Here is a 25,000-nt window from a genome sequence, read left to right on the forward strand (position 1 = left end):
TGTTTGAATCTGAAGGTTTGTTTGACTGAAGGTTTGTTTGACTGAAGGTTTGTTTGACTCTGAAGGTTTGTTTGACTCTGAAGGTTTGTTTGACTGAAGGTTTGTTTGACTTAAGATTTGTTTGACTGAAGGTTTGTTTGACTGAAGGTTTGTTTGACTCTGAAGGTTTGTTTGACTCTGAAGGTTTGTTTGACTGAAGGTTTGTTTGACTGAAGGTTTGTTTGACTGAAGGTTTATTTGACTCTAAAGGTATGACTCTGAAGGTGTGTTTGAATCTGAAGGTTTGTTTGACTGAAGGTTTGTTTGACTGAAGGTTTGTTTGACTCTGAAGGTTTGTTTGACTGAAGGTTTGTTTGACTGAAGGTTTGTTTGACTGAAGGTTTGTTTGACTCTAAAGGTTTGACTCTGAAGGTTTGTTTGAATCTGAAGGTTTGTTTGACTGAAGGTTTGTTTGAAGGTTTGTTTGACTGAAGGTTTGTTTGACTCTGAAGGTTTGTTTGACTGAAGGTTTGTTTGACTGAAGGTTTGACTCTGAAGGTTTGTTTGACTGAAGGTTTGTTTGAAGGTTTGTTTGACTTAAGATTTGTTTGACTCTGAAGGTTTGTTTGACTGAAGGTTTGTTTGACTGAAGGTTTGACTCTGAAGGTTTGTTTGACTGAAGGTTTGTTTGACTGAAGGTTTGTTTGACTCTAAAGGTTTGACTCTGAAGGTTTGTTTGAATCTGAAGGTTTATTTGACTCTAAAGGTATGACTCTGAAGGTGTGTTTGAATCTGAAGGTTTGTTTGACTGAAGGTTTGTTTGACTCTGAAGGTTTGTTTGACTCTGAAGGTTTGTTTGACTCTGAAGGTTTGTTTGACTTAAGATTTGTTTGACTGAAGGTTTGTTTGACTGAAGGTTTGTTTGACTCTGAAGGTTTGTTTGACTCTGAAGGTTTGTTTGACTGAAGGTTTGTTTGACTGAAGGTTTGTTTGACTGAAGGTTTATTTGACTCTAAAGGTATGACTCTGAAGGTGTGTTTGAATCTGAAGGTTTGTTTGACTGAAGGTTTGTTTGACTGAAGGTTTGTTTGACTCTGAAGGTTTGTTTGACTGAAGGTTTGTTTGACTGAAGGTTTGTTTGACTGAAGGTTTGTTTGACTCTAAAGGTTTGACTCTGAAGGTTTGTTTGAATCTGAAGGTTTGTTTGACTGAAGGTTTGTTTGAAGGTTTGTTTGACTGAAGGTTTGTTTGACTCTGAAGGTTTGTTTGACTGAAGGTTTGTTTGACTGAAGGTTTGACTCTGAAGGTTTGTTTGAATCTGAAGGTTTGTTTGACTGAAGGTTTGTTTGAAGGTTTGTTTGACTGAAGGTTTGTTTGACTCTGAAGGTTTGTTTGACTGAAGGTTTGTTTGACTGAAGGTTTGTTTGACTGAAGGTTTGACTCTGAAGGTTTGTTTGACTGAAGGTTTGTTTGAAGGTTTGTTTGACTTAAGATTTGTTTGACTCTGAAGGTTTGTTTGACTGAAGGTTTGTTTGACTGAAGGTTTGACTCTGAAGGTTTGTTTGACTGAAGGTTTGTTTGACTGAAGGTTTGTTTGACTGAAGGTTTGTTTGACTGAAGGTTTGTTTGACTCTAAAGGTTTGACTCTGAAGGTTTGTTTGAATCTGAAGGTTTGTTTGACTGAAGGTTTGTTTGAAGGTTTGTTTGACTGAAGGTTTGTTTGACTCTGAAGGTTTGTTTGACTGAAGGTTTGTTTGACTGAAGGTTTGACTCTGAAGGTTTGTTTGAATCTGAAGGTTTGTTTGACTGAAGGTTTGTTTGAAGGTTTGTTTGACTGAAGGTTTGTTTGACTCTGAAGGTTTGTTTGACTGAAGGTTTGTTTGACTCTAAAGGTTTGTTTGACTTAAGATTTGTTTGACTCTGAAGGTTTGTTTGACTGAAGGTTTGTTTGACTGAAGGTTTGACTCTGAAGGTTTGTTTGACTGAAGGTTTGTTTGACTGAAGGTTTGTTTGACTGAAGGTTTGTTTGACTGAAGGTTTGTTTGACTTAAGATTTGTTTGACTGAAGGTTTGTTTGACTGAAGGTTTGTTTGACTCTGAAGGTTTGTTTGACTCTGAAGGTTTGTTTGACTGAAGGTTTGTTTGACTGAAGGTTTGTTTGACTGAAGGTTTATTTGACTCTAAAGGTTTGACTCTGAAGGTTTGTTTGACTGAAGGTTTGTTTGACTCTGAAGGATTGTTTGACTCTGAAGGTTTGTTTGACTTAAGGTTTGTTTGACTGAAGGTTTGTTTGAATCTGAAGGTTTGTTTGACTGAAGGTTTGTTTGACTCTGAAGGTTTGTTTGACTGAAGGTTGGTTTGACTGAAGGTTGGTTTGACTGAAGGTTGGTTTGACTGAAGGTTTGTTTGACTGAAGGTTTGTTTGACTAAAGGTTTGTTTGACTCTGAAGGTTTGTTTGACTCTGAAGGTTTGTTTGACTGAAGGTTTGTTTGACTGAAGGTTTGTTTGACTGAAGGTTTGTTTGACTGAAGGTTTGACTCTGAAGGTTTGTTTGACTGAAGGTTTGTTTGACTGAAGGTTTGACTCTGAAGGTTTGTTTGACTGAAGGTTTGTTTGACTGAAGGTTTGTTTGACTGAAGATTTGTTTGACTAAAAGTTTGACTCTGAAGGTTTGTTTGACTGAAGGTTTGTTTGATTCTGAAGGTTTGTTTGACTCTGAAGGTTTGTTTGACTGAATGTTTGACTCTGAAAGTTTGTTTGACTCTGAAGGTTTGTTTGACTCTGAAGGATTGTTTGACTGAAGGTTTGTTTGACACTGGAGATTTGTTTGAAGGTTTGTTTGACTCTGAAGGTTTGTTTGACTGAAGGTTTGTTTGACACTGGAGATTTGTTTGAAGGTTTGTTTGACTCTGGAGGTTTGTTTGACTCTGAAGGTTTGTTTGACTGAAGGTTTGTTTGACTGAAGGTTTGTTTGACTGAAGGTTTGTTTGACTGAAGGTTTGTTTGACTGAAGGTTTGTTTGACTCTGAATGTTTGTTTGTTTGACTGAAGGTTTGACTCCGAAGGTTTGTTTGACTCTGAAGGTTTGTTTGACTTCTGAAGGTTTGTTTGACTCTGAAGGTTTGTTTGACTGAAGGTTTGTTTGACTCTAAAGGTTTGTTTGATTGAAGGTTTGTTTGACTCTAAAGGTTTGACTCTGAAGGTTTGTTTGAATCTGAAGGTTTGACTCCGAAGGTTTGTTTGACTGAAGGTTTGTTTGACTGAAGGTTTGTTTGACTTAAGATTTGTTTGACTCTGAATGTTTGTTTGTTTGACTGAAGGTTTGACTCCGAAGGTCTGGAGGTTTGTTTGACTTAAGGTTTGTTTGACTCTGAAGGTTTGTTTGACTGAAGGTTTGTTTGACTCTGAATGTTTGTTTGTTTGACTGAAGGTTTGTTTGACTCTGAATGTTTGTTTGTTTGACTGAAGGTTTGACTCCGAAGGTTTGTTTGACTCTGAAGGTTGGTTTGACTGAAGGTTTGTTTGACTGAAGGTTTGTTTGACTGAAGGTTTGTTTGACTTAAGATTTGTTTGACTCTGAATGTTTGTTTGTTTGACTGAAGGTTTGACTCCGAAGGTTTGTTTGACTCTGAAGGTTTGTTTGACTACTGAAGGTTTGTTTGACTCTGAAGGTTTGTTTGACTGAAGGTTTGTTTGACTCTAAAGGTTTGTTTGATTGAAGGTTTGTTTGACTCTAAAGGTTTGACTCTGAATGTTTGTTTGAATCTGAAGGTTTGTTTGACTGAAGGTTTGTTTGACTCTGAAGGTTTGTTTGACTGAAGGTTTGTTTGACTCTAAAGGTTTGACTCTGAAGGTTTGTTTGACTCTAAAGGTTTGACTCTGAAGGTTTGTTTGAATCTGAAGGTTTGTTTGACTGAAGGTTTGTTTGACTGAAGGTTTGTTTGACTGAAGGTTTGTTTGACTCTGAAGGTTGGTTTGACTTAAGGTTTGTTTGACTCTGAAGGTTTGTTTGACTGAAGGTTTGTTTGACTCTGAAGGTTTGTTTGACTCTAAAGGTTTGACTCTGAAGGTTTGTTTGACTGAAGGTTTGTTTGACTCTGAAGGTTTGTTTGACTCTGAAGGTTTGTTTGACTGAAGGTTTGACTGAAGGTTTGTTTGACTGAAGGTTTGTTTGACTCTGAAGGTTTGTTTGACTGAAGGTTTGTTTGACTCTGAAGGTTTGTTTGACTGAAGGTTTGACTCTGAAGGTTTGTTTGACTGAAGGTTTGTTTGACTGAAGGTTTGACTGAAGGTTTGTTTGACTCTGAATGTTTGACACTGAAGGTTTGCTTGACTGAAGGTTTGTTTGAATCTGAAGGTTTGTTTGACACTGAAGGTTTGACTCTTAAGGTTTGTTTGACTGAAGGTGTGTTTGACTTAAGGTTTATTTGACTCTTAAGGTTTGTTTGACTGAAGGTTTGTTTGAATTAAGGTTTATTTGACTCTAAAGGTTTGTTTGACAGAAGGTTTGACTCTGAAGGTTTGTTTGAATCTGAAGGTTTGTTTGACTTAAGGTTTGTTTGACTTAAGGTTTGTTTGACTTAAGGTTTGTTTGACTGAATGTTTGACTCTGAAGGTTTGTTTGACTGAAGGTTTGTTTGACACTGGAGGTTTGTTTGACTGAAGGTGTGTTTGATCTAAGGTTTGTTTGACTGAAGGTTTGTTTGACTGAAGATTTGTTTGACTCTGAAGGTTTGTTTGACTGAAGGTTTGTTTGACTGAAGGTTTGACTCTGTAGGTTTGTTTGACTCTGAAGGTTTGTTTGACTGAAGGTTTGACTCTGAAGGTTTGTTTGACTGAATGTTTGACTCTGAAGGTTTGTTTGACTGAAGATTTGTTTGACTCTGAATGTTTGTTTGACTCTGAAGGTTTGTTTGACACTGAAGGTTTGCTTGACTGAAGGTTTGTTTGACTCTGAATGTTTGTTTGACTGAAGGTTTGTTTGACTGAATGTTTGACTGAAGATTTGTTTGACTGAAGGTTTGTTTGACTGAAGGTTTGTTTGACTGAAGGTTTGTTTGACTGAAGGTTTGTTTGACTGAAGGTTTGACTCTGTTGGTTTGTTTGACACTGAAGGTTTGTTTGACTGAAGGTTTGACTCTGAAGGTTTGTTTGACTGAATGTTTGACTCTGAAGGTTTGTTTGACTGAAGATTTGTTTGACTCTGAATGTTTGTTTGACTCTGAAGGTTTGTTTGACTCTGAAGGTTTGTTTGACTCTGAAGGTTTGTTTGACTGAAGGTTGGTTTGACTGAAGGTTGGTTTGACTGAAGGTTGGTTTGACTGAAGGTTGGTTTGACTGAAGGTTGGTTTGACTGAAGGTTTGTTTGACTGAAGGTTTGTTTGACTAAAGGTTTGTTTGACTCTGAAGGTTTGTTTGACTCTGAAGGTTTGTTTGACTGAAGGTTTGTTTGACTGAAGGTTTGTTTGACTGAAGGTTTGTTTGACTGAAGGTTTGACTCTGAAGGTTTGTTTGACTGAAGGTTTGTTTGACTGAAGGTTTGACTCTGAAGGTTTGTTTGACTGAAGGTTTGTTTGACTGAAGGTTTGTTTGACTGAAGATTTGTTTGACTAAAAGTTTGACTCTGAAGGTTTGTTTGACTGAAGGTTTGTTTGATTCTGAAGGTTTGTTTGACTCTGAAGGTTTGTTTGACTGAATGTTTGACTCTGAAAGTTTGTTTGACTCTGAAGGTTTTTTTTGACTCTGAAGGATTGTTTGACTGAAGGTTTGTTTGACACTGGAGATTTGTTTGAAGGTTTGTTTGACTCTGAAGGTTTGTTTGACTGAAGGTTTGTTTGACACTGGAGATTTGTTTGAAGGTTTGTTTGACTCTGGAGGTTTGTTTGACTCTGAAGGTTTGTTTGACTGAAGGTTTGTTTGACTGAAGGTTTGTTTGACTGAAGGTTTGTTTGACTGAAGGTTTGTTTGACTGAAGGTTTGTTTGACTCTGAATGTTTGTTTGTTTGACTGAAGGTTTGACTCCGAAGGTTTGTTTGACTCTGAAGGTTTGTTTGACTTCTGAAGGTTTGTTTGACTCTGAAGGTTTGTTTGACTGAAGGTTTGTTTGACTCTAAAGGTTTGTTTGATTGAAGGTTTGTTTGACTCTAAAGGTTTGACTCTGAAGGTTTGTTTGAATCTGAAGGTTTGACTCCGAAGGTTTGTTTGACTGAAGGTTTGTTTGACTGAAGGTTTGTTTGACTTAAGATTTGTTTGACTCTGAATGTTTGTTTGTTTGACTGAAGGTTTGACTCCGAAGGTCTGGAGGTTTGTTTGACTTAAGGTTTGTTTGACTCTGAAGGTTTGTTTGACTGAAGGTTTGTTTGACTCTGAATGTTTGTTTGTTTGACTGAAGGTTTGTTTGACTCTGAATGTTTGTTTGTTTGACTGAAGGTTTGACTCCGAAGGTTTGTTTGACTCTGAAGGTTTGTTTGACTACTGAAGGTTTGTTTGACTCTGAAGGTTTGTTTGACTGAAGGTTTGTTTGACTCTAAAGGTTTGTTTGATTGAAGGTTTGTTTGACTCTAAAGGTTTGACTCTGAATGTTTGTTTGAATCTGAAGGTTTGTTTGACTGAAGGTTTGTTTGACTCTGAAGGTTTGTTTGACTGAAGGTTTGTTTGACTCTAAAGGTTTGACTCTGAAGGTTTGTTTGACTCTAAAGGTTTGACTCTGAAGGTTTGTTTGAATCTGAAGGTTTGTTTGACTGAAGGTTTGTTTGACTGAAGGTTTGTTTGACTGAAGGTTTGTTTGACTGAAGGTTTGTTTGACTAAAGGTTTGTTTGACTCTGAAGGTTTGTTTGACTCTGAAGGTTTGTTTGACTGAAGGTTTGTTTGACTGAAGGTTTGTTTGACTGAAGGTTTGTTTGACTGAAGGTTTGTTTGACTGAAGGTTTGACTCTGAAGGTTTGTTTGACTGAAGGTTTGTTTGACTGAAGGTTTGACTCTGAAGGTTTGTTTGACTGAAGGTTTGTTTGACTGAAGGTTTGTTTGACTGAAGGTTTGTTTGACTGAAGATTTGTTTGACTAAAAGTTTGACTCTGAAGGTTTGTTTGACTGAAGGTTTGTTTGATTCTGAAGGTTTGTTTGACTCTGAAGGTTTGTTTGACTGAATGTTTGACTCTGAAAGTTTGTTTGACTCTGAAGGTTTGTTTGACTCTGAAGGATTGTTTGACTGAAGGTTTGTTTGACACTGGAGATTTGTTTGAAGGTTTGTTTGACTCTGAAGGTTTGTTTGACTGAAGGTTTGTTTGACACTGGAGATTTGTTTGAAGGTTTGTTTGATTCTGGAGGTTTGTTTGACTCTGAAGGTTTGTTTGACTGAAGGTTTGTTTGACTGAAGGTTTGTTTGACTGAAGGTTTGTTTGACTGAAGGTGTGTTTGACTCTGAATGTTTGTTTGTTTGACTGAAGGTTTGACTCCGAAGGTTTGTTTGACTCTGAAGGTTTGTTTGACTTCTGAAGGTTTGTTTGACTCTGAAGGTTTGTTTGACTGAAGGTTTGTTTGACTCTAAAGGTTTGTTTGATTGAAGGTTTGTTTGACTCTAAAGGTTTGACTCTGAAGGTTTGTTTGACTGAAGGTTTGTTTGACTGAAGGTTTGTTTGACTGAAGGTTTGTTTGACTCTGAAGGTTTGTTTGACTGAAGGTTTGTTTGACTCTGAAGGTTTGTTTGACTCTAAAGGTTTGACTCTGAAGGTTTGTTTGACTGAAGGTTTGTTTGACTCTGAAGGTTTGTTTGACTGAAGGTTTGTTTGACTCTGAAGGTTTGTTTGACTGAAGGTTTGACTGAAGGTTTGTTTGACTGAAGGTTTGTTTGACTCTGAAGGTTTGTTTGACTGAAGGTTTGTTTGACTCTGAAGGTTTGTTTGACTGAAGGTTTGACTCTGAAGGTTTGTTTGACTGAAGGTTTGTTTGACTCTGAATGTTTGACACTGAAGGTTTGCTTGACTGAAGGTTTGTTTGAATCTGAAGGTTTGTTTGACACTGAAGGTTTGACTCTTAAGGTTTGTTTGACTGAAGGTGTGTTTGACTTAAGGTTTATTTGACTCTTAAGGTTTGTTTGACTGAAGGTTTGTTTGAATTAAGGTTTATTTGACTCTAAAGGTTTGTTTGACAGAAGGTTTGACTCTGAAGGTTTGTTTGAATCTGAAGGTTTGTTTGACTTAAGGTTTGTTTGACTTAAGGTTTGTTTGACTTAAGGTTTGTTTGACTGAATGTTTGACTCTGAAGGTTTGTTTGACTGAAGGTTTGTTTGACACTGGAGGTTTGTTTGACTGAAGGTGTGTTTGATCTAAGGTTTGTTTGACTGAAGGTTTGTTTGACTGAAGATTTGTTTGACTCTGAAGGTTTGTTTGACTGAAGGTTTGTTTGACTGAAGGTTTGACTCTGTAGGTTTGTTTGACTCTGAAGGTTTGTTTGACTGAAGGTTTGACTCTGAAGGTTTGTTTGACTGAATGTTTGACTCTGAAGGTTTGTTTGACTGAAGATTTGTTTGACTCTGAATGTTTGTTTGACTCTGAAGGTTTGTTTGACTGAAGGTTTGTTTGACACTGAAGGTTTGCTTGACTGAAGGTTTGTTTGACTCTGAATGTTTGTTTGACTGAAGGTTTGTTTGACTGAATGTTTGACTGAAGATTTGTTTGACTGAAGGTTTGTTTGACTGAAGGTTTGTTTGACTGAAGGTTTGTTTGACTGAAGGTTTGTTTGACTGAAGGTTTGTTTGACTGAAGGTTTGACTCTGTTGGTTTGTTTGACACTGAAGGTTTGTTTGACTGAAGGTTTGACTCTGAAGGTTTGTTTGACTGAATGTTTGACTCTGAAGGTTTGTTTGACTGAAGATTTGTTTGACTCTGAATGTTTGTTTGACTCTGAATGTTTGTTTGACTCTGAAGGTTTGTTTGACTCTGAAGGTTTGTTTGACTGAAGGTTGGTTTGACTGAAGGTTGGTTTGACTGAAGGTTGGTTTGACTGAAGGTTTGTTTGACTGAAGGTTTGTTTGACTAAAGGTTTGTTTGACTCTGAAGGTTTGTTTGACTCTGAAGGTTTGTTTGACTGAAGGTTTGTTTGACTGAAGGTTTGTTTGACTGAAGGTTTGTTTGACTGAAGGTTTGACTCTGAAGGTTTGTTTGACTGAAGGTTTGTTTGACTGAAGGTTTGACTCTGAAGGTTTGTTTGACTGAAGGTTTGTTTGACTGAAGGTTTGTTTGACTGAAGATTTGTTTGACTAAAAGTTTGACTCTGAAGGTTTGTTTGACTGAAGGTTTGTTTGATTCTGAAGGTTTGTTTGACTGAATGTTTGACTCTGAAAGTTTGTTTGACTCTGAAGGTTTGTTTGACTCTGAAGGATTGTTTGACTGAAGGTTTGTTTGACACTGGAGATTTGTTTGAAGGTTTGTTTGACTCTGAAGGTTTGTTTGACTGAAGGTTTGTTTGACACTGGAGATTTGTTTGAAGGTTTGTTTGACTCTGGAGGTTTGTTTGACTCTGAAGGTTTGTTTGACTGAAGGTTTGTTTGACTGAAGGTTTGTTTGACTGAAGGTTTGTTTGACTGAAGGTTTGTTTGACTGAAGGTTTGTTTGACTCTGAATGTTTGTTTGTTTGTTTGACTGAAGGTTTGACTCCGAAGGTTTGTTTGACTCTGAAGGTTTGTTTGACTTCTGAAGGTTTGTTTGACTCTGAAGGTTTGTTTGACTGAAGGTTTGTTTGACTCTAAAGGTTTGTTTGATTGAAGGTTTGTTTGACTCTAAAGGTTTGACTCTGAAGGTTTGTTTGAATCTGAAGGTTTGACTCCGAAGGTTTGTTTGACTGAAGGTTTGTTTGACTGAAGGTTTGTTTGACTTAAGATTTGTTTGACTCTGAATGTTTGTTTGTTTGACTGAAGGTTTGACTCCGAAGGTCTGGAGGTTTGTTTGACTTAAGGTTTGTTTGACTCTGAAGGTTTGTTTGACTGAAGGTTTGTTTGACTCTGAATGTTTGTTTGTTTGACTGAAGGTTTGTTTGACTCTGAATGTTTGTTTGTTTGACTGAAGGTTTGACTCCGAAGGTTTGTTTGACTCTGAAGGTTGGTTTGACTGAAGGTTTGTTTGACTGAAGGTTTGTTTGACTGAAGGTTTGTTTGACTTAAGATTTGTTTGACTCTGAATGTTTGTTTGTTTGACTGAAGGTTTGACTCCGAAGGTTTGTTTGACTCTGAAGGTTTGTTTGACTACTGAAGGTTTGTTTGACTCTGAAGGTTTGTTTGACTGAAGGTTTGTTTGACTCTAAAGGTTTGTTTGATTGAAGGTTTGTTTGACTCTAAAGGTTTGACTCTGAATGTTTGTTTGAATCTGAAGGTTTGTTTGACTGAAGGTTTGTTTGACTCTGAAGGTTTGTTTGACTGAAGGTTTGTTTGACTCTAAAGGTTTGACTCTGAAGGTTTGTTTGACTCTAAAGGTTTGACTCTGAAGGTTTGTTTGAATCTGAAGGTTTGTTTGACTGAAGGTTTGTTTGACTGAAGGTTTGTTTGACTGAAGGTTTGTTTGACTCTGAAGGTTGGTTTGACTTAAGGTTTGTTTGACTCTGAAGGTTTGTTTGACTTAAGGTTTGTTTGACTCTGAAGGTTTGTTTGACTCTAAAGGTTTGACTCTGAAGGTTTGTTTGACTGAAGGTTTGTTTGACTCTGAAGGTTTGTTTGACTCTGAAGGTTTGTTTGACTGAAGGTTTGACTGAAGGTTTGTTTGACTGAAGGTTTGTTTGACTCTGAAGGTTTGTTTGACTGAAGGTTTGTTTGACTCTGAAGGTTTGTTTGACTGAAGGTTTGACTGAAGGTTTGTTTGACTCTGAATGTTTGACACTGAAGGTTTGCTTGACTGAAGGTTTGTTTGAATCTGAAGGTTTGTTTGACACTGAAGGTTTGACTCTTAAGGTTTGTTTGACTGAAGGTGTGTTTGACTTAAGGTTTATTTGACTCTTAAGGTTTGTTTGACTGAAGGTTTGTTTGAATTAAGGTTTATTTGACTCTAAAGGTTTGTTTGACAGAAGGTTTGACTCTGAAGGTTTGTTTGAATCTGAAGGTTTGTTTGACTTAAGGTTTGTTTGACTTAAGGTTTGTTTGACTTAAGGTTTGTTTGACTGAATGTTTGACTCTGAAGGTTTGTTTGACTGAAGGTTTGTTTGACACTGGAGGTTTGTTTGACTGAAGGTGTGTTTGATCTAAGGTTTGTTTGACTGAAGGTTTGTTTGACTGAAGATTTGTTTGACTCTGAAGGTTTGTTTGACTGAAGGTTTGTTTGACTGAAGGTTTGACTCTGTAGGTTTGTTTGACTCTGAAGGTTTGTTTGACTGAAGGTTTGACTCTGAAGGTTTGTTTGACTGAATGTTTGACTCTGAAGGTTTGTTTGACTGAAGATTTGTTTGACTCTGAATGTTTGTTTGACTCTGAAGGTTTGTTTGACTGAAGGTTTGTTTGATACTGAAGGTTTGCTTGACTGAAGGTTTGTTTGACTCTGAATGTTTGTTTGACTGAAGGTTTGTTTGACTGAATGTTTGACTGAAGATTTGTTTGACTGAAGGTTTGTTTGACTGAAGGTTTGTTTGACTGAAGGTTTGTTTGACTGAAGGTTTGACTCTGTTGGTTTGTTTGACACTGAAGGTTTGTTTGACTGAAGGTTTGACTCTGAAGGTTTGTTTGACTGAATGTTTGACTCTGAAGGTTTGTTTGACTGAAGATTTGTTTGACTCTGAATGTTTGTTTGACTCTGAAGGTTTGTTTGACTGAAGGTTTGTTTGACACTGAAGGTTTGTTTGACTGAAGGTTTGTTTGACTCTGAATGTTTGTTTGACTGAAGGTTTGACTCTGAAGGTTTGTTTGACTGAAGGTTTGTTTGACTGAATGTTTGACTGAATATTTGTTTGACTGAAGGTTTGTTTGACTGAAGGTTTGTTTGACTGAAGGTTTGTTTGACTGAAGGTTTGACTGAAGATTTGTTTGACTGAAGGTTTGTTTGACTGAAGGTTTGTTTGACTCTGAAGGTTTGTTTGACTGAAGGTTTGTTTGACTGAATGTTTGACTCTGAAGGTTTGTTTGACTGAAGGTTTGACTGAAGGTTTGTTTGACTCTGAATGTTTGACACTGAAGGTTTGCTTGACTGAAGGTTTGTTTGACTCTGAAGGTTTGTTTGACACTGAAGGTTTGACTCTTAAGGTTTGTTTGACTGAAGGTGTGTTTGACTTAAGGTTTATTTGACTCTTAAGGTTTGTTTGACTGAAGGTTTGTTTGAATTAAGGTTTATTTGACTCTAAAGGTTTATTTGACTCTTAAGGTTTGTTTGACTGAAGGTTTGTTTGAATTAAGGTTTATTTGACTCTGAAGGTTTGTTTGACAGAAGGTTTGACTCTGAAGGTTTGTTTGAATCTGAAGGTTTGTTTGACTTAAGGTTTGTTTGACTCTGAAGGTTTGTTTGACTGAATGTTTGACTGAAGGTTTGTTTGACACTGGAGTTTGTTTGACTGAAGGTGTGTTTTATCTAAGGTTTGTTTGACTGAAGATTTGTTTGACTCTGAAGGTTTGTTTGACTGAAGGTTTGTTTGACTGAAGGTTTGTTTGACTGAAGGTTTGTTTGACTGAAGGTTTGACTCTGTAGGTTTGTTTGACTCTGAAGGTTTGTTTGACTCTGAAGGTTTGTTTGACACTGAAGGTTTGACTCTTAAGGTTTGTTTGACACTGAAGGTTTGTTTGACTCTGAAGGTTTGTTTGACACTGAAGGTTTGTTTGACACTGAAGGTTTGACTCTTAAGGTTTGTTTGACTGAAGGTGTGTTTGACTTAAGGTTTATTTGACTCTTAAGGTTTGTTTGACTGAAGGTTTGTTTGAATTAAGGTTTATTTGACTCTAAAGGTTTGACTCTGAAGGTTTGTTTGAATCTGAAGGTTTGTTTGACTTAAGGTTTGTTTGACTTAAGGTTTGTTTGACTTAAGGTTTGTTTGACTCTGAAGGTTTGTTTGACTGAAGGTTTGTTTGACTGAATGTTTGACTGAAGGTTTGTTTGACTGAAGGTTTGTTTGACACTGGAGTTTGTTTGACTGAAGGTGTGTTTGATCTAAGGTTTGTTTGACTGAAGGTTTGTTTGACTGAAGATTTGTTTGACTCTGAAGGTTTGTTTGACTGAAGGTTTGTTTGACTGAAGGTTTGTTTGACTGAAGGTTTGACTCTGTAGGTTTGTTTGACTCTGAAGGTTTGTTTGACTGAAGATTTGTTTGACTCTGAATGTTTGTTTGACTCTGAAGGTTTGTTTGACTGAAGGTTTGTTTGACACTGAAGGTTTGCTTGACTGAAGGTTTGTTTGACTCTGAATGTTTGTTTGACTGAAGGTTTGACTCTGAAGGTTTGTTTGACTGAAGGTTTGTTTGACTGAATGTTTGACTGAAGATTTGTTTGACTGAAGGTTTGTTTGACTGAAGGTTTGTTTGACTGAAGGTTTGTTTGACTGAAGGTTTGACTCTGAAGGTTTGTTTGACACTGAAGGTTTGTTTGACTGAAGGTTTGACTCTGAAGGTTTGTTTGACTGAATGTTTGACTCTGAAGGTTTGTTTGACTGAAGGTTTGTTTGACTGAATGTTTGACTGAAGATTTGTTTGACTGAAGGTTTGTTTGACTGAAGGTTTGTTTGACTGAAGGTTTGACTCTGAAGGTTTGTTTGACACTGAAGGTTTGTTTGACTGAAGGTTTGACTCTGAAGGTTTGTTTGACTGAATGTTTGACTCTGAAGGTTTGTTTGACTGAAGATTTGTTTGACTCTGAATGTTTGTTTGACTCTGAAGGTTTGTTTGACTGAAGGTTTGTTTGACTGAAGGTTTGACTCTGAAGGGTTGTTTGACTGAAGGTTTGTTTGACTGAATGTTTGACTGAAGATTTGTTTGACTGAAGGTTTGTTTGACTTAAGGTTTGTTTGACTGAAGGTTTGTTTGACTGAATGTTTGACTGAAGATTTGTTTGACTGAAGGTTTGTTTGACTGAAGGTTTGTTTGACTGAAGGTTTGTTTGACACTGAAGGTTTGTTTGACTCTGAATGTTTGTTTGACTGAAGGTTTGACTCTGAAGGGTTGTTTGACTGAAGGTTTGTTTGACTGAATGTTTGACTGAAGATTTGTTTGACTGAAGGTTTGTTTGACTGAAGGTTTGTTTGACCGAAGGTTTGTTTGACTTAAGGTTTGTTTGACTGAAGGTTTGTTTGACTGAATGTTTGACTGAAGATTTGTTTGACTGAAGGTTTGTTTGACTGAAGGTTTGTTTGACTCTGAATGTTTGTTTGACACTGAAGGTTTGACTCTTAAGGTTTGTTTGACTGAAGGTTTGTTTGACTGAAGGTTTGTTTGTCTGAAGGTTTGCTTGACTGAAGGTTTGTTTGACTCTGACAGCTGTTGTGTTGCAGGCGGACGAGCGGCACAGGAGGAATGTTCAGGGTTCTCCTCAGGCCGCGGTGATGCAGAAGCAGCCGCCCGCTGTACCGCCGCGCTCAGAAGCCTTCTCTAACGGCAGTGTGTCCGAACCGAGCCATCGGCCCGCTGACCCACAGGTAACTCGACTTTTCTTCTCATTAAGATGTGATGTGGACTCAAGTGATTTTATCTTGAAAAATTACCATTTAAATGGCCATTCAATTAATCTTATTTTTTCAGTTTATGATTAAGACTTACGGTTATATTACGGGTTCTGTGTTAGTGAAGTTAGTGTGTGTGAGCTCCCTCTGCTGCTCAGGCTGTAAGGAGAAACTGAGGCCATAAGAGCGTGTGTGTGTGTGTGTGTGTGTGTTTGTGTGTGTGAGCTCCCTGTGCTGCTGGAAGACAGGAGAAACTGAGGCCGTGTGTGTGTGTTAGAGAGAGAAAGCTCCCTCTGCTGCTCAGTCTGAAAGGAGAAACTGAGGCCATTGTGTGTGTGTGTGTGTGTGTGCGCATGTGAGCGAGTTCCTTCTGCTGCTCGGGCTGAAAGGAGAAACTGAGGCTGTGTGTGTGTGTGTGTGTGTGTGTGTGTGTGTGTGTGTGTGTGTGTGTGTGTGTGTGTGAGTGCTTCCTCATCTGCTCGGGCTGAAAGGAGAAACTGAGGCTGTGTGTGTGAAACACAGCTCAAGGCTTGTTTACCGTCAGTGCTGCATAACTGCCAGAAATAAATTAAATAATTGAATAAATTGTTGTGGTAATCATCATTATGCCACCAATGCTGTCAACTGAACTTGACATATTGAACCTGGTATATTCCTTTGGTTGCAGTATAATCAAGTCAAGTCACCTTTATTTATATAGCACTTTTTACAATACAGATTGTTTCAAAGCAGCTTTACAAGGAAAACAGGAAAATAATAATTTATATAATATAATAAATAATATATGTTGAATATTAAATTAAATGTCCCTAACCAAGCAAGCCAATGGCAACAAAGGTGAAACAAGGTGGAAAAAGGCGACAATTGCAAGGAACCAAAACTCCATCAGTTGCAGAATGGAGAAAAAACCTAGGGAGAAACCCAGACTCAGTCGCTCAGTTCTCCTCTGGCCAACAAGCGAACAGTGTGTGATTATGATTCAGGAGCATTACAGGTCAGACGTCCTATTGGAACTTCTCATCAGAACATTCAGAATATTATCCAGTTCCATCTGGTTGAAGATCGGAGTCACGCCGGTATGGAGACGAGTTTGTTGAGGATCAGTGCCGATGGCTGTAGTGTCGATGAGGCCTTCACAGGGGAGAGTCTAGTTGACACAATCTCTACTGACACTTCAGGGATGCGTTGTGGACGTGTCTAGGTGCAGGTCCTCCATCTGATCTGGATACGGCCCGGATCCGGTTGACCTAATTTATGCAGCCTAATATTCATTTAACTGATTTGAATTATAGGAATGTATAATGTGTTATGTGAATGCTAGGTCAAAGAGATGTGTTTTTAGTCTAGATTTGAACTGACAGAGTGTGTCTGCTTCCCGGACAATCTTAGGAAGACTGTTCCAGAGTTTTGGTGCTAAATAGGAAAAGGATCTACCGCCAGCAGTCGATTTAGATATTCTAGGTATTATCAACTGGCCGGAATTTTGAGATCGCGATAGACGTGAAGGAATGTAATGCGTTAAAGAGCAGCCATCAAGTGTTAGACAGTATTCTAGGCTATTACGTGATTATATTTTTGGTCCAATTAGAAACTCTGTTTTTTCTGAATTAATTAGTAGGAAATTACTAGTCATCAAACTAAGTTCCATCGAGGCACGAAGAAATATAGAGCTGAGTATCATCAGCATAATATGCATGATATCTCCTAATGGTAGCATGTACAGAGTGAACAGCAGCGGTCCTAGTACTGAGCCTTGTGGTACGCCATACTCAACTTGTGATCGATGAGACATCTCTTCATTTACTGCTACAAACTGATAACGGTCAGATAAGTATGATTTAAACCATGCTAGTGCAATTCCACTAATGCCAACATAGTTTTCTAGTCTATTTAAAAGAATGTTGTGGTCAATGGTGTCAAATGCAGCACTAAGATCGAGTAACACTAATAGCGAGACACAACCACGATCGGATGATAGGAGCTAATCATGTGTGACTCTAATGAGAGCCGTCTCGGTACTATGGTACGGTCTAAATCCTGACTGGAAATCCTCCAGATATCATTTCTTTCTAAAAAGGAACACAGTTGTGAGGATACTGCTTTTTCTAATATCTTTGACAGAAAAGGTAGATTCGAGATCGGCCTGTAATTGACTAATTCTGTAGGATCAAGTTGTGTTTTTTTAACAAGCGGTTTAATCATAGCCAGCTTAAAGTTTTTGGTACGTATCCTAGAGACAAAGATGAATTAATGATATTAAGAAGAGGATCTATGACCTCTGGAAGCATCTCTTTCAGTAGCTTAGTCGGTATAGGGTCTAACATACATGTTGTAGATTTAGATGATTTAATGAGTTTAGTAAATTCTTCCTCTCCTATAGCAACGAATGAATCAAATTTTCCCTCAGGGAGACTACGATGCACTGCCTGATGTGATACTGTAGTAGACGGTTGCATAGTTATAATTTTCTCCCTGATATTATCAATCTTATAAGTGAAGAAGTTCATAAAGTCATTACTGCTGTGCTGCTTGGAAACTTCGGTGCTTGAAGCTTTATTTATTCATTAGTTTAGCCACTGTTTCAAATAAATACCTAGAATTTGTTTTATTTTCTTCTAATAGGTTTGAAAAATAAGCAGATCTAGCAGAAAGACATACATTTATACTATACATTTATTGACAGCTCAGCAAGCTGATAATCTACAAAGTCATTTGGCGTAGGCCCCGTCCGTAGTGCATAATCCGAGAGTATCGGATCTGCAATTCCTGCCTAAAGATGAAGGCAGGGGCGCAGCCGACCCCCCTGGGAGGTATGGACGGGACCATCCTGGTGGTGGTGGGGAGGATGGGGGTAATCGTAGCTTCAGTATCTGCGAATTCAAACATGTGTAAGTACCGTGCTTTTATACAGTGAGCATAAGAATATGATTGGATAGAAGTGAAGGCAATAAGTGACGTAGTAATTGAGTCTTCCCAGCAGAACTTATGCTAAAGCTTTCATTTCTACCAGAAAGACTCGGGAGAGTTATTTCAATAAACCATACATTTATTGACAGCTCAGCAAGCTGATACTCTACAAAGTCATTTGGCGTAGGCCCCGTCCGTAGTGCATAATCCGAGAGTATCGGATCTGCAATTCCTGCCTAAAGATGAAGGCAGGGGCGCAGCTGACCCCCAAAAATAGGTGGAGTATGAATACACCGGGACGGGGCACGCCAACCCCCAAAAGATGGTAACTGAGTATACCCACCAGTCTAGAGTCCTGGGGTTCCTGAAAATAGAGAAGGAAAATACAAATGGTGAAGATACAAATTAGATGTGAAAAATACAGCGTGCCTAAAGTTTAATAGGGAAGAAGGACAATTAATTCTAATATAACTATGTTTTTATTTATTTATTTATTTATTTTTTATTTTTTAAATTGCCAGTTCACTCCTAAGAAAACACAGAGACAAGGCCTCATGGACCGGCAATGCCACTTTTGGCTTGCATGGACAAGGCCACATTGGACCACACAGACAGCCGCCTTGGCAAAAATAATAAACAGGCCTCATTGGACCACATATAGCAGCCGCCTGGGGCTGAGCATAACACAGACTCTGGCCTCATTGGACCACATGGCCTTTATAGACCACAGAGACGAGGCTTTAATGAGCCACACGGCCACAATAGACCACAGAGACGAGGCTTCTAAGCCACAACGGCCGCTAATGCCACAAAGAGACGAGGTAAGACTGGACAACACATAAGGTTTTTTTTTGTTTTTTTTTAAATAAAAGACAAGATACAACGGGCCTTAAGACCACGCAAACCTATGCCCTGGGGGGCGACTGGCCACCATTGCATCTTTTAAGGACAAGACCAAGCCACTAGAGCCACATGAAGACAAACCACACAAGACTACGGCATCTAAGCCACATTAAACCTAAGCCCCAAAGGGGCCACTGGCCGTTCAGGCATCTTTTAAAAGGACAAGGCAAACATCTGCCACAAGGCGCCAAGCCCCACATGTACACAAGGCCCACGTGGCCACAAGGCCACTAATGCCACACGTAAACAGACATACTTGAGTACAAGGCCACTAGGCCACATTTAACCATGCCATGAAGGCCACAAGACCACGAGACAAGGCCACATTAGGCTACACGGTCACAGTAGACCACACAGAACATAAAGAGTTCCAAACCATAAACCCACACTTAGACGAGACGTACAGACAACGGCCACTAAGCCACACAGAACAAGGCCATAAGGGCCACAGCCTTGGAGGCCGAACATAGGATATGGCAACATGGTACCACGAAGCCATGAGACCGACACAGAGATGAGGCCCACCGGGCCACAAGGCTGCTAAGCCACACTGAACGAGGCCAACAAGACAGAGCCACTAGGCCACACAGAACCTGCCATACTTTATGGCCACAAGACCACGGGACAGCCACATTAGGCTACACGGTCACAGTAGACCACATAGAACATGAATATCGCATAAAATAGCCTTCTATTTTTATTTATTTATTTATTTTATTTTATTTTTTATTAATCAATTGACGAACATGTAACAAAGGCACAACGGCTGCTACAGCCACATAGAGACGAGGCCACATTGAACAGAGCCGCTAGGCCACACATAATAGTTGACTAGATAGTCATTGAGGAGTGCTGGCTAGAATAATAATAGGATGAAGGAAATAAGATTATGACACCACCACCAGTAGTTGCATAGTTATTTACCTTATGGTTATTGTAGAGCTTGCTGGGCTTGAAGAATAGTTTTAGAATCGGGTCTTATATAAGACTTGAATGCAGAGGAAGACTATCTGCCCAGGATCTTGAAAGCTGAAGTAGAATGCACGTTCAGCTGCTGTAGTGGCTGCCCCAATCCTAAATGAATGACCGTTATACTGGAGGGGAGATAACTGCAGCTTTTGAGGACATAACTAGATGAGTCCTGAACCAGGCTTTAGAGAGAGATGCTTCGTAGGTAGGAAAATAGGGAAAGTGATCTGAGAATCTAGAGCAGATTGTTAGGAATGTAATCAGATGAGAAGGGACAAAATGTATTGCTAATTTTAGAAATTGTTGATATGATACCAGAACTTGAGTCGGTTGGAGTGCTTAAGAAAGAGTAAAGAAATTAGGGAGAAGGTGAATCAGAAAAAGGAGGACCTAGGGCAAGATCGGAGTGTTAGATCTGAAGAAAATCTGAAGAGCCATGAACATAGTTAAACATGGATACGATCTGAATAGGAAAATAGGAAAAGAAACCAATAAGGATGGGAGGTAATAAAGGGGGGTTAAATGGATTTCACTCTTCTGTAATGTTACTGTTAAAGCATAATCAACATCTGCAAAGTTACAATGCACAAAGTTCAAGCATTGAAGACTTAATTTAAAGAGATCGCTTTTTAAGGACTACAACAATGCTGAGAGGGACTGTGCGGCATCCTTTGGATTAGTGGCATCACAAACCATAAAGTTATATATTCAGCTCCCGGAATATGATTTATAGCATAACAAAGAGAATGAGCTATTCAATACTAGAAGATAACTACACATAAGCTACATGATACATCAACTAACCATCCGGAAATGGGGTCTACATGTTGATGCTTCTTGGGTCTCTCCATCTTTGGCTGACTTGGTTTGACTATAAGCTAGAAGTTTTAAAGTGTCTGTGAGAGGTAATCAAAGCTGCAAAACGAGCTGTTGAACTCCAGCCCTGTTCCGGGAGCAGCAGCTCGACTGCATCCAAAGGGACGACAAAAACCATGTTCTTTACTCACCCTCAATAACAATTCCAGCATAGGATATGAAAAATATTTAGGACATTCCAAGCCAAACCCCTCACACACACCATGGGGACACTGAGACCCACCACACATCGATTTTACTAATTGTAGATAAGGAAGGAACAACCGGCCGTGATCCGGTTAAGAAATAAGGAATCTGAAAGAAAAGCGAAACATATAATCAATTCTGCAGAAATATAAGCTTTTAAGGTGCAGGGAGTCACATCTTCAGTGATAAACTGTCTAGCTGGATTGAGCAGAGTGACTAATTTATTTGATCACAGTTAGAGGAGGGCAGGGTGATGGATAAGGGTTGCTGAAAGGCAGAGCCGCCTGAAGACTACAGTGCGTAGCTATGGCATTGCAGTGGTCAGGAATGTGCTTGCGTGACCTTAATCATGAAATTGGAGACTACTGATTGCCAGCTGAACGTCTCGGGAATAGCATGATCGTCTAACAAGATCTGCCTTAGTGATGCAACCGAGCTTCGTTAGCACATACAACATAAATTTTGCCACCACTTCGAACCCAGAGATGTTAGCAGCTGCTATAAGATAATTTCGGTGAAGCGCGAATGAACGGAGTCTGAGCAGGCTTGGTAATATATCTGACCTTTGCTATTCCAAATGTCCAAATCTGAACGGATATGCACCCTTCGACTATGGCCAGTGTTAACAGACGAGAAATAAATGCCCTGCCTTAAGTCAAGTCAAGTCAAGTCATCTTCATTTATATAGCGCTTTTAACAATGTAGATTGTTCCAAAGCAGCTTTACAGAGATAAGCGTATAATTTAAGGTAACAGAGATTGTTTGGGCTTTATAGCAGAGTTAAGTTATTTCCATCTAAAGTTAGTTTTGATTGATTTGCTTCCGTCGCAACGATCATTTGTTATTAAATTAGGGGCCGCTAAGACGACACCATTCCCTCTACAAAGACTTTAAACGCGAAGATGTGAGAAACACTGATGGCGTTCACATGCGCATTTAGAATGGGTTCTATAGTTATGTGCGTTTGAATATACGCAGGTTTGGAATTCCCTACAAGCCAAGCCTAAACAAAGTACTTGTCTTTCCCTATAAATTTTGATAACGAATTTTATTTTATTTTGTTGCTTTGGGGTAGGAACGCGAAACAAAATTTCCCGACAACGCCTTATCTGTAGAGTGGTAGTGGGATCCTCCATAGGGAGAGACTAGTTGGCACTTCAGCACTGCGTTGTCATCGGGTCCAGGCGAAGGTCCTTCATCAGATCTGGATACGGCCCGGATCCGGCAGGCTGCGGGAAAACCTCGGGATAAACACAGACACTAAAATTAGCGTAGATGCCATTCTCATGATGTAACGAGTACATCAGGATTTATGGGAAGTGTTCCCGGTTCCGGCTGACCTAATCTATGCAGCCTAACATTAAATTATAGAAGTCTATAATGTATTATGTGAAAGCTAGGTCAAAGAGATGTGTCTTTAATCTGGCTTTGAACTGACAGAGTGTGTCTGCTTCCCGGACAATGGTAGGAAGACTGTTCCAGAGTTTTGGTGCTAAATAGGAAAAGGATCTACCGCCAGCAGTCGATTTTGATATTCTAGGTATTATCAACTGGCCGGAATTTTGAGATCGCAATAGACGTGAAGGACTATAATGCGTTAAGAGCTCGCTCAAGTACTGCGGAGCTAAACCATTTAGTGCTTTGTAAGTAATCAGCAATATTTTAAAATTGATGCAATGTTTAATAGGGAGCCAATGCAGTGTTGACAGAACCGGGCTAATATGGTCATACTTCCTGGTTCTGGTAAGAACTCGAGCTGCTGCGTTTTGGACCAGCTGTAGTTTGTTTATTAAGCGTGCAGGGCAACCACCCAGTAGAGCATTACAATAATCTAGCCTTGAGGTCATGAACGCATAGGGTTGGGTATCGGTTGGGTTTTATCCGATACCAGTACCTACTCGGTATTTTTCAAACGGTTCCGGTGCTTAAACGGTTCTTGAAACGGTACTTAAGAAAACTAAACTGCACACACTTTATCAAAAAAATAATACCTCTGTGTGTGTGTGTGTGTGTGTGTGTGTGTGTGTGTGTGTGTGTGTGTGTGTGATTTTCTGAAAAAGATTTTCTGATTAAATGAAAAATTGTGCCCTTTAAAAGGCTACTGATGTAGCACAAAACACTTGAGTTAAGATCAAAATTTTGTCTTCTCATATTATGACTTTTACAGAACAGAGAAATATCTGACACTGAGCAGAAATATTTAACACACACAGTATAGCCTCATATAAATATACTTGAATATTGATATACTTCATACTTGATATGCAAGATTTGCAGTTGGCATTAAAATACTAGACTTACCCGAAGAGGAACACTGGCAGCTGAACTTGAACTTTAGTCAAGCGTGTCAGAGGTTTTGGGTTCTATAATCCGCATTTGTAGTTTTTTATTTTTATTTTATTTTTTTAAACCGATTATGCTCATCAGTGGTTGTATATCAAGCAGGGACACTTTGTGTCCATTATATTTTGAGATTTCACCAGAACGAATAGATAGGTTATGAGGCGCCATCTAGGGCTTAAATCAAACTTCATTCACGCACATATGAAACCCTTGCATACACGTATACTAGGTAGTCACACATACATGTATACTGCTGAATGCTCAAAATAATATATATCCTCCTGGGACCCAAGAATAGACTTTTGTCCACTGTAGTGGACATTATATTTTAGTGAATTTCTCTGACATCATACATGTCACATGTCACACCTGGGTGTCCTGTAAAGAGCACATTCAGGACTTTTCAGAGATACCAAATGTTTGGAGGTTTCACCATGAAAGCAACTTCTCCTTGGTCTTTAAAAATGTCTGACATTAATTTAGTGATCAAATGTAGCATTCTTATGGAAATATGATAATATATTGTAATTATAATTTAAATTGGACTACTTTTCAAATTGTATTTCATAAAACAACATCTCAGGAAAATGTTAAGGGGTTTCAAATAAAAAAATTACTTTCTGTTCCAGAACAGGGCGTTGATTTCAAACGTGTCCACTGTAGAGGACATCAGGACTTACATCATGTTTATCAGGCATTTTGTGAGACACAACAAGTGAATATGGAAATAAATTATACATCAGTATTCCTATGAAATATTAGATATTATTATTAAAATGTTGCCAATTATTACTCCAATTATTACACTTCTTTTTTCATTAAATGTTGCTCCAAGAACACATTAAGGTGCAAATTAGATACAGTTTATATATACATTGCATTGAATGGGAATATTAATTTATGGACATTTTACCCACATACTGCATAATGTAAAATGGTGTATCAATTCATTCCGTTATTTCTTTCATAACATAGTTGAGAATAATCTTTATACATATTTTGGTTGAAAAAATCCTGAAACCCCCAAATTTATTGGTGATTGAAAAAAAAATCCCATTGTTTTTGCCTATACATATAATTTCATGTCATTTTATTTTTTAAACAACTTAGTCCTGGCGTCCACAACAGAGGACATAGCATAACGTATGAATAAAATATTATTTTGCAAAAATGTTTTTTTACCATTTGTTTATTGTGATCTAAACAGTGTGATGACATGGAAAAAAACTAAATTCAAAAAACTTTTTTTTTCTGGGTCCCAGGAGGATATGAAATGCACAACTTCTAAAGTCGCTCACGCACACACACGCAAACTCTACACACACTAGACGCGCGGAACTCTCCGCGCACATACTCATCTGAGACGCGAGCACACACACACACACACACACACTCACACAAACTCTCCGCGCACATACTCATCTGAGACGCGAGCACACACACACACACACACACACTCACACAAACTCTCCGCGCACATACTCATCTGAGACGCGAACACACACACTCACACAAACTCTCCGCGCACATACTCATCTGAGACGCGAGCACACACACACAAACTCTCCGCGCACATAATCATATAGACGGCGCCTCATAAATAGATCGATCTCCGCAACGTATTGAAGCGCGCGTCCGAGTGAAGTGCGGTGTGCGCGAGCCACGAGAAAACACTGTATCCGAGCCACTGATCGCAGCGGCAACGAGCACTTTGATCACTTGATTTAAAAAAACACATTTCAGCGCTAGATCGTCTCTTATTTAACAAATGAACTAAATGAATGCTTTGCTGGTTAACTGGAGATGGTTTATTATTGGATCATTCGTGCCGCGAGATGTTTTATAGGGGGCGGAAAAAAACGTCAGGCACCGAAATCAGGCACCGAAAGTTTCGTTCTTATTCGGTCTGGTTACTACCGTTTACGTCGGAACCGGTTCCCTATTGGAACCGGGTTTCGGTACCCAACCCTATGAACGCATGAACTAATTGTTCCGCATTTGTCAATGAGAGCATATGGCGTAATTTAGATATATTTTTAAGATGGAAAAATGCGGTTTTACAGATACTAGACACGTGACTTTCAAATGAAAGATTGGTATCAAAGAGATACTTATGGTGAATTTTTAGATTTTCTTTTTTTCTTTTTTTCTTTTTTTTTATTAATCTTATTAAATCTCAGTACAATACTTACCTGTAGTAAGGTGACAGCATACCGATAAGATACC

The 25,000-nt window shown here is 38.7% G+C and overlaps 1 protein-coding gene across 2 annotated transcripts in view; it reads left to right on the plus strand.

Annotated features, from left to right (window-relative positions):
• The window catches only part of LOC307165007 (mitogen-activated protein kinase kinase kinase kinase 4-like), a 115,309-nt gene that overhangs the window by 55,708 nt on the left and 34,601 nt on the right, over positions 1-25,000 (plus strand). For both annotated transcript variants that reach the window (XM_079882252.1, XM_079882253.1), the window contains exon 15: positions 14,423-14,566. In XM_079882252.1, coding sequence (XP_079738378.1) covers positions 14,423-14,566 — 144 coding nt within the window. The remainder of the gene's footprint in view (positions 1-14,422; positions 14,567-25,000) is intronic.

Source organism: Squalius cephalus, assembly GCF_949319135.1.
Source record: "Squalius cephalus genome assembly, chromosome: 9".
In the NCBI taxonomy this organism is placed as follows: Eukaryota; Metazoa; Chordata; class Actinopteri; order Cypriniformes; family Leuciscidae; genus Squalius; species Squalius cephalus.